Consider the following 15,350-nt stretch of genomic DNA (forward strand, 5'->3'; position numbering starts at 1 on the left):
CTCTCTCTCTCTCTCTCTCTCTCTCTCTCTCTCTCTCTCTCTCTCTCGTGGCCAACGTTTAGTTTCACTCGTTCAAGCCTGCTGCCTCGTCGACGCTGTACCTGGCCTGATCGGTCCAAGGAGAAATAAAAGTAGTGACGGTGAAGAACACCAAAGACATCCTCGGACATTACGTGGCGACAGTAGTTTTGAGAAAGTTTCAGGATATACGATGAGAGGAGGTACGACTGATGAGGATACCCAGTGTCGATGATGACAAATAGAAAGATTATAAGTTCAAAGACGACTCGAAGAGATGGGAAGTTGACAGGAGCAGTTTCAATTTCTGGCAAACGAGGGGTATAAGAATCAGACGTTTCGAAATGATGATGTTCTTGCGATTGGACTGTGGGCATCAAACCCGTGGTCTCGCTAAACTAAACAGAATGTATATAAATATATATGTTTAGATACGTGAATGTTTTATATATAATTACATGTATAATAAATTTATAGTAAATTCTTTAATTTTATCACTGGATAAAATACTGACATTAAAATCCTCATAAATGACGTACGTATACGTATACGTATAATTTGTTCATTTAAATATGTAATTCTTATCGGTATTATATATAATTATATTATATCATAATATATGTTGTACCGTTTGGAAGATAAGACATGCTTTCATTTAAATTTAAATTCTTTTTCTGTATTGAGAAATGTATCAATTTGTATAAACATTCATTCGCTTTAAATTAACGAGTACTTATTCGCGTTCGTATCTTTCCGATAGGCACGTCTGTCCTAAATAACTTTTGAAATCGGTGAACGTTCCATTAAGAGAAAAATAAAATTGGTTTCCAAATTTCTTTTACCATCGAAATATTATCTTAGCGCTCCGAATCCAGGTATTGTGTGGAATATTAAGAATCATTGTCGTTAATTCAGCTTATAGCTTTATGACAAGAGTTAATTGGGTCAAAAGGTCTATAAAATGCTAAACGTTGCAAAGTGTCACGAGAACGATTGATGCTAGGTACCGGAAGTCCAGTGGACAAGCGCACGGTTGATCGCAGTGTTTTTTCTTCTAGGGCAGCAGCAGCAGTTCCATCCGTACGCGTTTGCCTCCCATAGGGGTGGTCCGTTTTTCGCTTCGCCCTTGGTGGATCCCCTGCAACCCTTGCCGAATCCTCTTCAGCCGTTACCGAATCCGCTGCAGCCACGGGATCCGTTGTCGTCGTTTCGACATGCGATGCCGGGCAACTGTCAAAGTAAGTATCTCGATACATTGACAATGAAAGGAGAACGCTCAAAAATGAGCATTTTTGGACCTATCTTGGAAACGAAAAATCCACGCAGGACGATTCACAATGTCACTCGTGGAGCAAAAAGCGACCTTATCATTTTCCCCAAACATGTTGGTTGCACTCACCTATGTTTTATGCTTTATCTTCGTCTCCTACAGATATTAAATCATTCTCGAAGTAAAATACATTAAATATGTACGTCTCCGAATGAATTGAATATTTACAATGCATATATTAACGTTCAGTCTTCGATTAAATATTAATAAGAATCACGATTCAGAATAAGAAACTTTTTTATATCGTTACATCTAGCACTAGGATAGATATAAATTTCGTTCTTATACGTCTAGTATAAAATTACCCGAGACTCTCGCTTCCAGAAATCCGCGAAGCGATATCCCAGACCGTTTCCAAAATTAAATTCGTTGCTGATACAGTAAGAAGCGCTTCTCTGGGAGCACGGAAATATTTCCAAGCGCAGACACTGTTGGCCTCCGTTGGATACAGGCGGAGCTTTCGGATAGGCTTGCAAGCCAGCTTCTCGACTCCAGAGGCGGAAACCGCAAGCCTGTTCAAAGCTAGATTAAATATTATATTAAAGGGGTTGCCACGGGAGCGGCGGTGAGCCTGTCGGGGTGGCTCCGTCGTTTCGGGGTGGTAACCCCCTGGTTCTCTGTACGTTTGCAACGGGATTCGCAGATTTGCACGTGTAACATCACGCACTTGCAGATGGAACTCTTCGAGAAAAATTTGCAGCATTTTTGGAAACATCTCGGATTTGAATCCTTAACCCTTTTAACTCAGATATCATTTCTGGGAATGTATCGTACGTCTAGCAGCAAACTTTGTTAAGGATTATACATAATGAACTTACGCGAGCGTAAATCTTTCAAAGATACGTGTTCCCTTTTTTATGCGAATAGCATAAAAAAAACAAACTGAAAACTGGTGGATATAACGAAACCTATACAAAAAAGTGTGACACGTTGTTATGTAGAAAGAAAACATATAAAGTATCATACTCACTCTGGTATCGACACTTTAAAAAAGCGAAAAGCAGTGTTTGTATAAGATGATAGGTACAAGAGCACACTTCGTACGGAATGTCTTGACGCGCTGGAAGAACAGCTTTCTATCGAGGTGCGTCTTATCGAGACACTTTCTAGCCATTTTCAAAATATTTTTTTTATCATTTTTATGGAGAACGGTTCTTACGAATTATTTTTTCCCCACGAATTTTTACTAAAAGATCGTTTAACATAACTATAAATACTTTTGTAAAATTTTGTAGTTTCGAAATTGTAGATGATACAAAATTATACGTTTAAGGGAAATGCGAAGTACAAAGATTTCGTTTTTTGTTCTCACGTAGTAGAAAAGATCTATAATTAACTCTTACGATGTTTCCAAATCTGTGGTCCGCGAATAAATTTTTCGCGCACGTAATTTAGTATCTTCTCACGAAAGAAATCTCCGCACGGAAAATATTCGAGGCCCGCTTTAATGAGTCACCTTCTGATCTAAACGCGATAACGCGGAAAATTTCCCGATAAAGTATCAAGCACGCCGAGTATTTCCTTTATTAACGTTTTTTACTGCATCGGACATCGATAGCTCGCGTCCGTATCCCGTGAAACACGTGACCAGCCGAGTTTCGGACATCTTGCTGCAAATTTTGCGATATCGGACAGCAACATGCATCGACGGGTAGAATTTATTTTCGCAAGTCGATGTTTCACATTAAGAAGCGCATTTTTGCGATATCAGTGGTCCACCCAGAAATTTGATAAGAGCGAGACAACTATCGATTGACGTGGAAAGATTTCATTTGAATCATATAGCTATGACGCGGTTCACGTTATAACCACTGATTATATGGATAATATTCCGAGAGGCCCAATCGATATTAAAGGAGGATGTTAGTGAAGAGCGTGGAAGGTCACCAAATATAAAATTTTAACTTCGGAAATTCACCCGTTTAAAAGATACAGGTACTTTAGAGGAAGCTGCTCATTCGCATAGTTTGCTTCGGACGTGTCATCATATTATTTTACAAATTTGTTTGACCCTTTATTTACTGAATTTCTCGAAAGTATTTAAGATCTGGGCAAAACAAATGTTTTGTAGATATAATACCTGAAAAATACCTGAAATTAATCGAAAACATGAAATCACCGTCGTGCAAGGGAAAGCTCCTTCGACGACGATTACCTAGCAGAAAAGGGTGAAGCCAGGGTGAAAATTGAACGAACGACGCGAAAGCATGCTGGGTTGCAGTATTTAGGGTTAGGCTTTCCTCGACACGACGGACCAGTGGCGCCAGTCGAGAGGCGAGCTCGGTTATTTGAGTTGGCCAGAGCTACGCGGGGATGACCAACCCTTTGATCTCCAGCTTGGCCGCCCTTCGTTTTCTGTCCGACCGGACCCCCACCTCGCGAACCGTGCCCGACCTTCCTGCCTTCAGCTCCGCAACTCATTGGAAAATCTATCGGAGGATGCGCTGCCTATACGCTGCAAAAATAAATCCAGCCACGAGGGTGCGCGAAAGAAGCGCGGTCCCATCGATGTAAACGCACGCAAAATGATTCGAATCGACCAAGAATCGCATTATTCGTCGATTCTCGTCGTCCTTGTCTGTGACCACGGCAATCGTCTTTGTGCGTCGACTCTTTCAACCGCTTAACGACCGACATTCCTCTTTCTCTCGTAAATGAGCTCTGGATTTGCGTTCTGTGGAAAGTATCAAAGTACAACCACGGTTGTACTGTAATCGCCTTTGTTTCGCTCTTCCAACAGATCTACGCACATTCTTCCTAGAGTCAGGACTCTCCATTTGTGTTTCAGCTTGCGTTAATTTTAGCTTGCGTAAATCATGCCAATACCGATGAAATCCGTCAGGCCCATTGAGTTTCGATTATCTTCTCATCCAAAATATGACTAAAATATGTACACGTCACATTTTATCGGAGAAAATAAGACGAGCAAATCGAGAATAATTTATCAATTTCTATATGGATAAGTCTTGTGCTCGATGATTTAGTTGAATTCGACTCAATGTTAACAATTCTGCCTCGTGATGCGTAGCGTATACAATTCATGATGGTCGGAAGGCCAGATGTCAGAAGGGTACATGTAAATGTGATTTAAAATTACGAACATTTGCATACAGGCGTTATTTTTCACGGGGAGCTTGGAATCACAGAAAAGAGTGGAGTTTTTGTAATTTTACACACAAGTGTACTGTTAAAAACCCACCAAGGCTAGCAACATTTTTTATACACGAGTCATACGATCTCTTCAGACATGTCGCAGTTCGGTCTGACTGCGAGCAATTCATGGGGATACGGAAGCACGGCCGGTTACGCTGGTTATCTTCCTGGTCCTTTGTCGTCGTGTGCTACACAGGCGTCGTTTCCACCCCCGCTGCCTCCTCCGCCACCGCCACCGCCGCCGTCATCGTCATTGGCGTCTTTCGCGGGTACCGCGTCCATGAACACGCCGACGGCGCCGGATTCGACAGCGGGCACTACCGTCGCTTCCGACACCGGCACGGGAACCACGGCACAGCAGGATGCGTTCTCAGCGGTGTCTTCTCGTAAGTCTCGTTAATTTTCTCATCCTCTCCTCTAACTGGTTGCTTAACACTTTCACTGCCATAAAACTATAATTCTGTTCATATAGAAGGTTCCCAATGAACCACGTGATCCATGTAAGGGTGACGGTTGTATTATTTACCATGCTAAGCTTAACACTATTACATGGATTATTTCTTTATCGGTTATGTGTGGGATGCACCCACTGCGAGAGAAATGAAAGGCAGTCAAATCTGAAACTTGGAAAAAATTGATACCTTGATACCTAACATTGAGGCCTCGAGTGTGCGCTGCTGTGTACGCTACTAAGGGCTGGCACTTTGACGAAAGAAAAATTTAAGTAAATCATTAATTCACTTGTTTGAAAACCCTGTCCAATAAATTAAAATATCATTACTTCAATAAATATGAATTTATCACAAACTAGCTCATTACTTGAGTCTCTCCTCGAAAATATCAGAAATACGGTTATTGAGATTATTGGCCGGTAATGTGATAAACCAAGTGAATGCAAAGAATCGGCTTGGTAAGAATGTTTCTATATAAGGTGCTTCGTATTTTAATGTAGAGTGTCTGAACCGCATCCCAATTCCCCCAACGAGTAGAGAACTAAAGACAAAAGCCGCTTTCTTTCTTTCGTGAACAGTGGTGCCTGACTCGACGACGACGAGCCCTACGGACCCGCTGGACCCACTGAGCAGCCTGTTGTCCGGTACGCCGAGCCAGAGGTACCAGGACTACGTCTCGCCCAAGTCCCTGTCCACGGACTCCAGCACCACCGAGAGCCCCGTGCACGAGGAACAAGCCTTCGGACAGAACTATGGCAACTACTTCCCGACGCCCGGGGTGCTTCCCAGCATCCTCTACTCTCAGCTGTACGGGAACCAATTTCAAAACTCGGAGAGCCCGGAGCAGAGAGCGGTCGCGGACAGCTGTAGCGTCAGACAGGAAGAGGTCAGACCGTACAACAACGTCTGGAGGCCTTACTGATACCAAGAGTCTGGTACATCGAACCAGCCTCTCATCTAGGGTGTCCCCTAGCTCGCCGAGAGAGAGATAGGGACACCGTCGATCGGCAAACTGTGATTGGTGCGACGTGTTGGCTCGCCACCGAGCGAAACTAGCTACTAGTGGGCATTAAAAACGAAAATAATAAAAAAGAGTACAGGGACACGCTCCGGTGCGCGTGTTTGATCGCGGATCTATTCGCGACGATACGGTTCGATCCCGAATGGATCCTTTTCGCTGGTTGTGTCTCAACGAATCCTTTAGAGCGAGCTGATTTCTAGTTAAGCGTGAGAACGGATCCTGAGTGCAATGCTGGTGTGAGTGGGGACGCGTGGCCTGGGTGATGGTGACGACGATGATGATGTATATAACACTGTACATAGATAGAGCATTGTCGTTTCATCGAGTCGTTCATCACTGTCGACGAACTACGCGAGGTGCGACGAATCGGGAACGGACGTTTCGAAGATGGCTGGCCAAACTTCGGGACGATGAATCGGTCACTTTGGACACCGGATATTCGCCGAGCTATGGCGATTTTGCAGTTGGTAGACGCTAGAATCGGTAGGCATTACCGTTCTCAGTATTTTCAGTAGATCACGTTGAAATTGCTGTGCATCGCGTGGATTCGAGGATCTCCGAAATTCATGGGTTGATGGGTATGGACACTGCCGACAGAAAGAAACCAAGGTAAATTTCACAATTATTCACACATATTCTGACAATCATCGCTAAAGGGAAGTCGTCGCCATAAAAATCAGCTACCAGTAGTTAGTCTGACAAAAATTTGGAAGCTTTGTACTTTTATGTAGTTTCTTAAGCTGAATTTGATGATGTACAAAGAAACAATTTTTAAGCATTTAAAATTAAACCAATTGAGACAGTCCATACGCTCGTTTGTTTATTATTTTTTAAGAAGCGTTTGAAAAGAATAAACATTTCTAAAGCTGCATTTTAAACAAAGTTATGCTCATGTATATCACGCTGAATACGTAATTTGGGAGAAGACACGATAAGTAGCTTAATTTTTCGTATATTATTTTTTTAATAAAATTACAATCTGAAGTATGCAATCGAATTGATTCACGATAATCGAATTCACGTAGTGAATAAATTGTTATTGTACATATAGTACTCCTATCCCAAGTGTACAACCACAAATAAAATCCTACTCGTCTGTGCTAATATATTCGATACCGAGAACTGTAATATACCGATTTTAGCGTCAAATGTCGTAGTTTATCGTTCGTTTATACGATTTTTATGAACAGAAGTGTGTTAAATAGTAGCATACATAAGTTCACGCATACTCGACGAATATTCTGTCATTTTCCTCGAAAACGAATTGTCGTATGAAAAACTGTCGCTCTACATTTACGATTTGTGTTTTTCTAGAGAGAAATTGCTACTCTTTTGGTTGCGAACCTTTACTTAACCCTTTCGTGTCCATTATGTTGTTTTCGGTGCAACGCTGTCCCAGAAAATCTATATCGTTATTATTCTACATATGAGCTATGATTTTTCAAAGGTTATTCTTTTAGCTTTATACATCGGTTATATCAATGTTTAGTGGAAGTTTTTAATAGAATTATAAAATAATTGTGTTTAAATAATTTAAATTATAGTTTCGATAAGAAGAAGTGCTTAGAATAAAATTCACGGTTTTACACGTTCTTAACAAGCAGTTTTATTACAGTTTCAGAACAAAAAGTTTATTTTTGATCAATAAAATGAATATAGCAAAATGTGTAAAACACATATAACATTAGAATTCAGGAATGTAGCGTCCAACGATTTCTCTAATGTAAAGAATTGAAATTTATAAATTTAGGGCGGTTGACAGCGGAAGTATATCTTGCATAAACATTGAATGGTAAGAATAAAGTTCCTATCTACATCTAAGACTAATTAATCGTTTCCTTTTTCAATTACCTTATCATTCCTATTATTTATTTTATTTCAAAGTCTGCATTAATCTGTACAAAATCTGTATTGTAAATATTGAAAACAGCTATTCGCGTCGTATCGTTACAATAATAATATTGTTACATAAATTGGTTCTAACGACTAAACAAACGAAATACAAGTATACTTGTAAATTATTATTAAGAATTCAAGAAGCAACGTAATTGTCAACCTCAAAACTTATTCAAACTAAGAATAATCTGGAAAATCTCGTAAAAGGATGTATCCACATTATTCTTAATTTAACTATACGTTATATATTGTTTTATTGTTAACCGTTTTGAATTTATAAATCAACGATGAACATTTTTCCATTTATTAACTTAATCACAATGTATTCCTCGATTCTTATGTTAATATGTACTTTACACAATTACTGTCACCACTTTTAACATAAAAATTAATCTTCTTTTTTTTTTTTGAAGATGCTATCGAAAATAAAACTGGAAGGGCGTTGCATCAGAGCGAATGATTGTTAAACAATTTTGTTGGAAATCTCATCGTAATATTTGCGACAAAATAGACTGATGCGTGGTAAAAGAAGAATAAATAATGCTCGCTATATACGGGCACGAGGGGGTTAATTACGGAGCAACACCCTTTGGCCAGCTGTCCAACAAACGCTTGGCGCGCCTTCTACCTTTCGATTATGTTTTCATAGTATAACGCGATCGATTCGAACTGCGGGCTCGTGCAATATCGCGGCGTGGTTTACGTCGCGGTCCTAGTCGTACTCTCCAAGTTTCTTCGCTGGGGAACGACGGAAACTAACGTAAATCGCGTCGCGACGATAAGAGACGGAAAATGGAATCGAATCTCGCGGAAGTTTGTTTGCGATTCAACGAAGTAAAATTCCGTCGTCGCGGCAGCGCGCAGCGCCGGGACGGTTTCACATCGAAATTCATCAAACGAAAAACCGAAAATCCGTTCGACGCGTCGGCCACGATTTAATTCGTTAATTTTTTTCTTGCCTCGCGCGCCGACGACGAACATTCCCCCAAGAATGATTTCCGATATACATATCTACCGACCTATTGTTATCGTAGTTTTTGACCGAGTCGAAATAAAAAATGTATTTCAAAATATGATTGTCGACGTGTGTGTCTTTCTGCTGATTCATCCTTACCTGACTCTGTCCATCGTCTCTCGTTAGATTTTTACCCTTTTGATTTATATTTTTCAGTATAACTAATTATGTTTACATTTTTCATCGTTACGTGTAAGTATACTGCAAAGGTCATCGTATCACTCTAGACAAATTTTTGTATTTTATTAATTTGTATTTTATACATTTAGCGGGCTTGTTATTAAAAATAAGATTTGCATTTGTTTTAAGTATTTTAATTTACAATATTTCAACATGTTTATTCATTCAAAGAACTCTTGCCGAAAGGGTGGCAATCAAAGGGTTAATCAGTTTACGTTTCTTGGCAGCGGAAACTTTCACCCCTGTTCGGAAATAAGGGTTGACGACACCCTGGTCCGTCAGCCGCAAAAAAGTACATAAGATCGGTCTTCTTAATGACGTTCCCATCAGGTAAAAGGTTACGCAAGTAACGAGACGAATCTCTACAAAGCTTTCCCCAAAGCCTGCACGGTTCCAAAGGATCCTCGGGAACCGGAGCCGCGCGTGTATGTAAATTCGCAAAAGATTTAATTAAACGTAGACCCCGAGAGAAGACTCCTCCTCCTTGCTTCTGGTCGGAGCCGCGCCCTGTGCACGCGCTGCTAACGAATACACGTTTCGAATTTCGTGTTCTGGAGCGGTTGCTTGATATTAGCGATCGTCGTGATTACATTTTCTTGACGCATCCATTGCATCGCTGGCGGATCAGTGAACCTGTCTGCTGATCAATTTCGCGACCATGAGCCGAGAGGCACGAGGGACCATGCGGATAGAAACAAGAGTAGTCTTTGCGAAATTCTAAGTAAATCCCTTCAGCAACATAAATGGATATGGATGTAAAATATTCTACTAGATCAACCTGTAAGTTTGTCCTATTTATTATTCAGCTATTAAAATTCATAATTAAAACATACCTTCAAATATTATGAAAAAATACGATTTAAAAAAATATTACTTTAACCTCTCTCCTCACGTATGAAATTTCTATGGATTTTTATTAAAATAATATTGAATGTTGCTTCTTGTAGAATCTGTATTATCATAATACGTTTCTTGTTTCGTGTTCTCATTAGTCCTTTTTAATTAAGAAGGCGCGAGCCCTTTGGGGTCGTTACAGTTTTTCCTTACTCACTTAAGGGGTTTACAGACCTGCACTCCTCACCAGAGGCACGTACCCGGTTCCAATGTTTACATCTATTACATGTTTACATTTACGTATTTCTTGTTTTACAGGTATTTCGTTTATCTTATTTTCTAATCGTATAGGATATTTATTTTCAATGTCGACTCTAATAATGAATATATCATAATAGACCGACACTTAACTTCTAAACAGAACACGCCCGCATTTGGTAGCACGTATACACCTAAATGCAACAGAATGTTACTCTCCTACCCAAGATCTAGAAATCTACTCTATCCTTTTTACTTTTAATAGCGTTTAATGTTATTTCCTTAGTATTCTTCAATTCTTCAATCCATTTTCAACTGTTCTCATCCATTGATTTCATACACGCCTAAGTGGGATACAGCGTTACTCCCTATCCTGGAACCAGAGCGCCACGCTTCCCTCTATCCGCGACTCCGTCGACGCCGAGTCAACCCCTCGTAAAACGTTCATCCCGTCCTTCGGTGTCTGCAGTGGCACTAAAAAGAAACGCGTTTTTGCCGCGTGTCGCGCGCAAACTGGCCACAGAGAGCGGTGTTTATCGGTGTTTCGCGAAGGTAGCGGCCTGATGGACATCACGATGGCTCGTCGTGGGGCTCGAAACGGCGCTGCTCGTCGTTTATACGCGGTGCCGGCATAATGGAGCAGAGTGGAGCGGAGCACGGATAATGGAGTATGAAGAATAGCGTGCGGTGAACGTCGAGGGATAGTCTCTGCCACCCCCTCGCGTTCACTCTCCGGCTTTTCATCCCTCTCTTCTCGTTCTGGCCTTTTCTCTCTTTCCCTCGGTCCATTCTTCTTCCCACTCTGCGGTGTCTCTCGCTCGGAGGGAACGAGAGAGCGACGAAGAGAGAGTGAGAAGACTCGTTGCACGAGGGACACGGCTCGTTGGCTCGACCAGTTGGCCATACCGATTTATTGTCCTGCAGTCGAGCCGCATTACCAATTTACGGTAAATTCAGCCGTTGTCATCGGACACCGATCGCGATTTTTCTCGGTCTTCCGTTTTCTTCGAGACGCGGCCTCGTAAATCGGCTTCGGGGGACAATGAGAACTCGGATTGCGACCGTAGACAAAGTTTATTGTTCTTTGCTGAAGAAGGACTGTTTCCTGTTCTGCGTGTCGCGTATGGAGATCGTATTCTTCTGCCGCAACAAAAGGTCGTCGTGGAGGAACAACGATTTCAGATATTTCTGCGAATAAATTCGAGTCTCTTCCGACCTTTCCGTTTCATTGTATTGCGGTACCTGCGTTCTTCTCGCGGGACTCTGCTCGAACGACCTGAATCTTTTTTTAATTTTCTTGAAATGGAGTAGCGTAGAAAGATTAATCGATCACTGTTCAGAAATTTATATATACGGTGAATTGTAGCCAGAATACAGGAAATGCGTACGCTGGTTAATTCTGATAGAATTTTTACTTTAAGATCCTTTTCACACCTATACAATGTATTACGACTACCACGCGATTAAGAAGAGAGTTAAAAGTGACTACTCAATTATCAATCTACTGTTGCGACCCACCTGGAATCAGATTTATCCAGGCTATTCGTTATCCAAAAGTCGAGTCGCGTAAGTGATGCAAAAGCAGTTTAAATGTTATACGTGTCGGCAATTGAATATTTTCCTGTCGAGCTGTTTAGAACGTTTAGATCGAAGAATTTATAAGCGACAGTTAAATAATAATTCTTTCCATGGTGTCGCAACCGCAATTGTATTTAACCAACTAAGATTACTTTTAAAAAACGTTTCACGTATTTCCGCTCGATGACAATATTAATCCATGGCAGAATCATGAATCGATCACCTACCCCAAATTCAAACCTCCAATCCTTTCACCGAAGTTACCCCGCCGCCGCGTTTTCGATCCAAGTTGCGAGTATCGGATCAGTGCGGGGGTGGAAAAACGCGAACGAAAAATGCCCCAGAGCCCCACATACCACGCGGATCGAACGCAACGCGCGTACTCGTACAAAACTCTCTCTTTCTCCCGCTCGCTCACGCCTCTTCTACGCATAGAGCGCACGTGGCGTTCACCGTAAACGTTCGCTCGGGTTGGCTAGTAGAGGGGGTTTCAGGGGGCGTCGCGGGAGGTGGGTGACTTGGTCGTTACACGCACCGGTCACTGCCACCCCCGTGGCTATCGCCAGCACAACCCCCCATGCAAAATCACCCTTTGTCCCGGTCTCGATGGGAAATTACTTTTTGTCCGTCGATTACGGGGTGAATTTTCGGGACAACGAGACCCGATCATTTCGAACGAGACACGGCTCTGGTTCGAGATATTCGGCGGGAAGGGCTTCGGCTTCGTTACCGACCACCGCTTGCCGAATAAATCGCACGGCCAAGTAACGGTAACTCGATAATAGCCCGCTTTGAATTCTTTTTTTTTTTTTTTTTTTTTTACCTTTCTATCCGTTCAGTCGAGTTCCCGATTTATCTTTGAAGCGATAAGGGTTGTAGAGTACACTCCCGCGGGAAGGTGGCGAGGTTCTTCTTTCTTTAACCGATACGTCACTTTTAAAATTCAACAATCATTATTTGAACTTGACCTCTTCAGGGATGACTTTACTTCGCGGTTCTCTTATATCTGTAACTGTACATCGGAAATAACGTTATCGGTGCAGCCGAACCATAAAATTAATGAGAGTAAGTAGAATTATAAAGAACTGAACGTCCACGTATGTGGCCAAGGGTGTGAAGAGATGAACACCAATGATAGGATTTTATAGAATTTAGACCGATACCGAAGGAATTCTGGTACGAGATGTTTTTAAATGTTTACCTCGGGGTAAATCAAAGATGCCTGCGATTTAGCTAAATAGCTGTCTTCCTTTAAGAGGTGTGGTGCGCATAGGCATGGTGCTGACGATTATTAACACTACAGTGCGCATTGATTATTAACACTACAAACGCATTTTTCTTTGATACCTCTGTACTTCTTTTGCGTGTGAACTAGTGTTTGTAGAAACAAAAGTATCTAACCCCAAGAGATTGTAAGCTTTACGGATAACAATCTGTTGCAAACGCACCATTAGGATAGGTTTGAATCTCCTAGTGCCCCTGAAAATGATAACCCCGAACCTGACGAACTTGAAATACTAAAAATTCGACTTCATAAGGTTACGTTCTTGGACCATCGAATGAAGGGGTGTACGAGTTAAAAATTTATTTCACGATCCGGGACGTATTCGAAAGGGTTGGCAGAGCGAGCAAGACTCGTGCTGATGGATCGCGGCTCGCATGACGACGGCCAGAAATAAGTAAGACTTGACGAAGTGCGCCCGGGGGGCTGCAACCCTTGATTACCAAGATCTTCATCTACATGCTAAACATCGTTCCTCAGCGCCGTCTTGAATACTCTTGTACTTACGTATGTATCTAGATCCACAGTCTGCAGAGGCCAGCCTCCCTTCTGCCCGGCGCCACCCTCTGTCTTCCAACGAGTTCCACCCTCTTCGGTCTTCCTGTTACCCTGCGGAACACGTTCACGTACCATCTATATGATGTTTGCTTAGATTAAATTAACCGACCGTGAGGCCATCCTTTGTTCTTCGTACTGTCGACACCCCACCCCACCCCACCCCACCCGCCTCTCCCGCAACACATTCGCGAGGGAGGTTGGAAAAGAGGGTGAACACCGGAGAAAAAAATCTGAGGGAGAAGTCCGCGTTCACGGGAAGCTGGCTCCTTGGATTTTAAATCCCTGAAATTTCACTGTACGGGCATACCAATTCTGGGAGATAATAATCAATGTCAAATACAGGGTGAGTCGAGTGGCATTCGGGAACGAGTGATTTCACAAATGCCGAGCGAAATCACTTGTTGATTTCAGTAAAAACTGTTGAATATGAAATATTTCGCACGCGATGGAGTTCATTGGAACGAAGCCTTTCACTTTTTTTTCATGTTCTGTTCTTTTGTTTTTGCGAGTTTTAAGATCCTCTATCATGATATCGAAGCAGAAACATACCGATCCATTAAAAAAAAATAGAGGCGAACGTCAAATATCCGAAGTACCTCCACCTGTAAAAAACTATTATCGCCACCGGATGGACCTCTTCGTACTGTGCAATTTTATTTCAGCAGATATTTCTGTGAAACATAGTTTTGACGATATCTGAGGTGTTAATAGTTATTTACCCATCCTGTATAAAGGTTGGGTAAAATGGGTATACGATTTTTTGTTATTAAAAGACAAAATTCTAAGCTCCGCGTTGGAATATCCTCTATGATGTAATTAATTATAAGTATGGCGTCTATTTGACGAATTGTCTTATATTCTATTTTTTTCACATAGAAAATCGGAATAAACAGTAAAATTTATCCTATTCGTTCGCTACTGTATAATAATGAAAATAAATCATTTGTTTGACTTTATGTTAAAGGTAACTTAAAGTTTATCGTATTTTTTATATGCATGTATAGAAAAAGAATTTCTTGAAGTGGTTTGGTTCTAGAGCTTCTTTCGAAGGGGTTGATTATGCCTGAGAACAAAGAAGGGTAGTTTTCTTCTTTGAATGCGCCACCCTTCTTAGTGGCGATGGGGAGTACTAGCAGGTTCTTAAAAGGAGGCGCCACTTCTTTAAGAAAGACGTCTTATTCTTTTCCTTTCTTACCGACTTGTTCTTCAGAATTCTTTCACTCGGCTTTCTTGACTTTGGTAGTGTTCGAATGGTAAATATTTCGATAAGTTATTCGTTTTTCTTCCCAATCACTGTATTGTTTTTTGCTTTTATCAATATTTCTCAAACATTCTTTGCATGGCACTTACGATTAAAATGAAATGATCGCAGTTTTAAATATTTTAATCTTCGTAAATTTATTTCTCACAAAGTACACTTACCATTGTGTTAACGCAGTACAAATTAATTTTAATCTTTAGCAGGTACTTGGCTGAAAGAATTGCATTCTTTAGTCGCATCTTGATTAGTTCGGAGTTGATCTTTACCGACTCCTTCGCGAGCTACCTTACCACGGGGTGGACTCGGCTTTCTTAGGAACGGCGAGAAGAAAGAGGGTGAGTCTTCTTAAATGTCTTCTCCGGCTTACTCGCTCGAGGGCGACACTGGTATCGCGTTTTCAAAAAGAACGACGAAAGTATCGTCTTCCATCAGCAGTTTTTTATACCATAAATTAATATTCGATCGATTGATCTCGTGGAAATATTTCATTAGGTAACCTCGTGAAGGAACCCTT

General features: G+C 41.4%; 1 protein-coding gene across 1 annotated transcript; it reads left to right on the forward strand.

Annotated features, from left to right (window-relative positions):
* Positions 1-1,021: 1,021 nt before the first annotated feature.
* LOC128893281 (splicing factor 1-like) lies at positions 1,022-8,940 on the forward strand (the record flags this gene model as incomplete). The annotated part of the gene is made up of 3 exons (XM_054154135.1): positions 1,022-1,256; positions 4,594-4,887; positions 5,532-8,940. Coding segments are annotated over 3 exons (873 nt in total), but the record flags the coding sequence as incomplete, so codon positions are not given.
* Between the last annotated feature and the right edge of the window lie 6,410 nt (positions 8,941-15,350).

This window comes from Hylaeus anthracinus, unplaced genomic scaffold, assembly GCF_026225885.1.
Source record: "Hylaeus anthracinus isolate JK02 unplaced genomic scaffold, UHH_iyHylAnth1.0_haploid 27319, whole genome shotgun sequence".
Classification (NCBI taxonomy): Eukaryota; Metazoa; Arthropoda; class Insecta; order Hymenoptera; family Colletidae; genus Hylaeus; species Hylaeus anthracinus.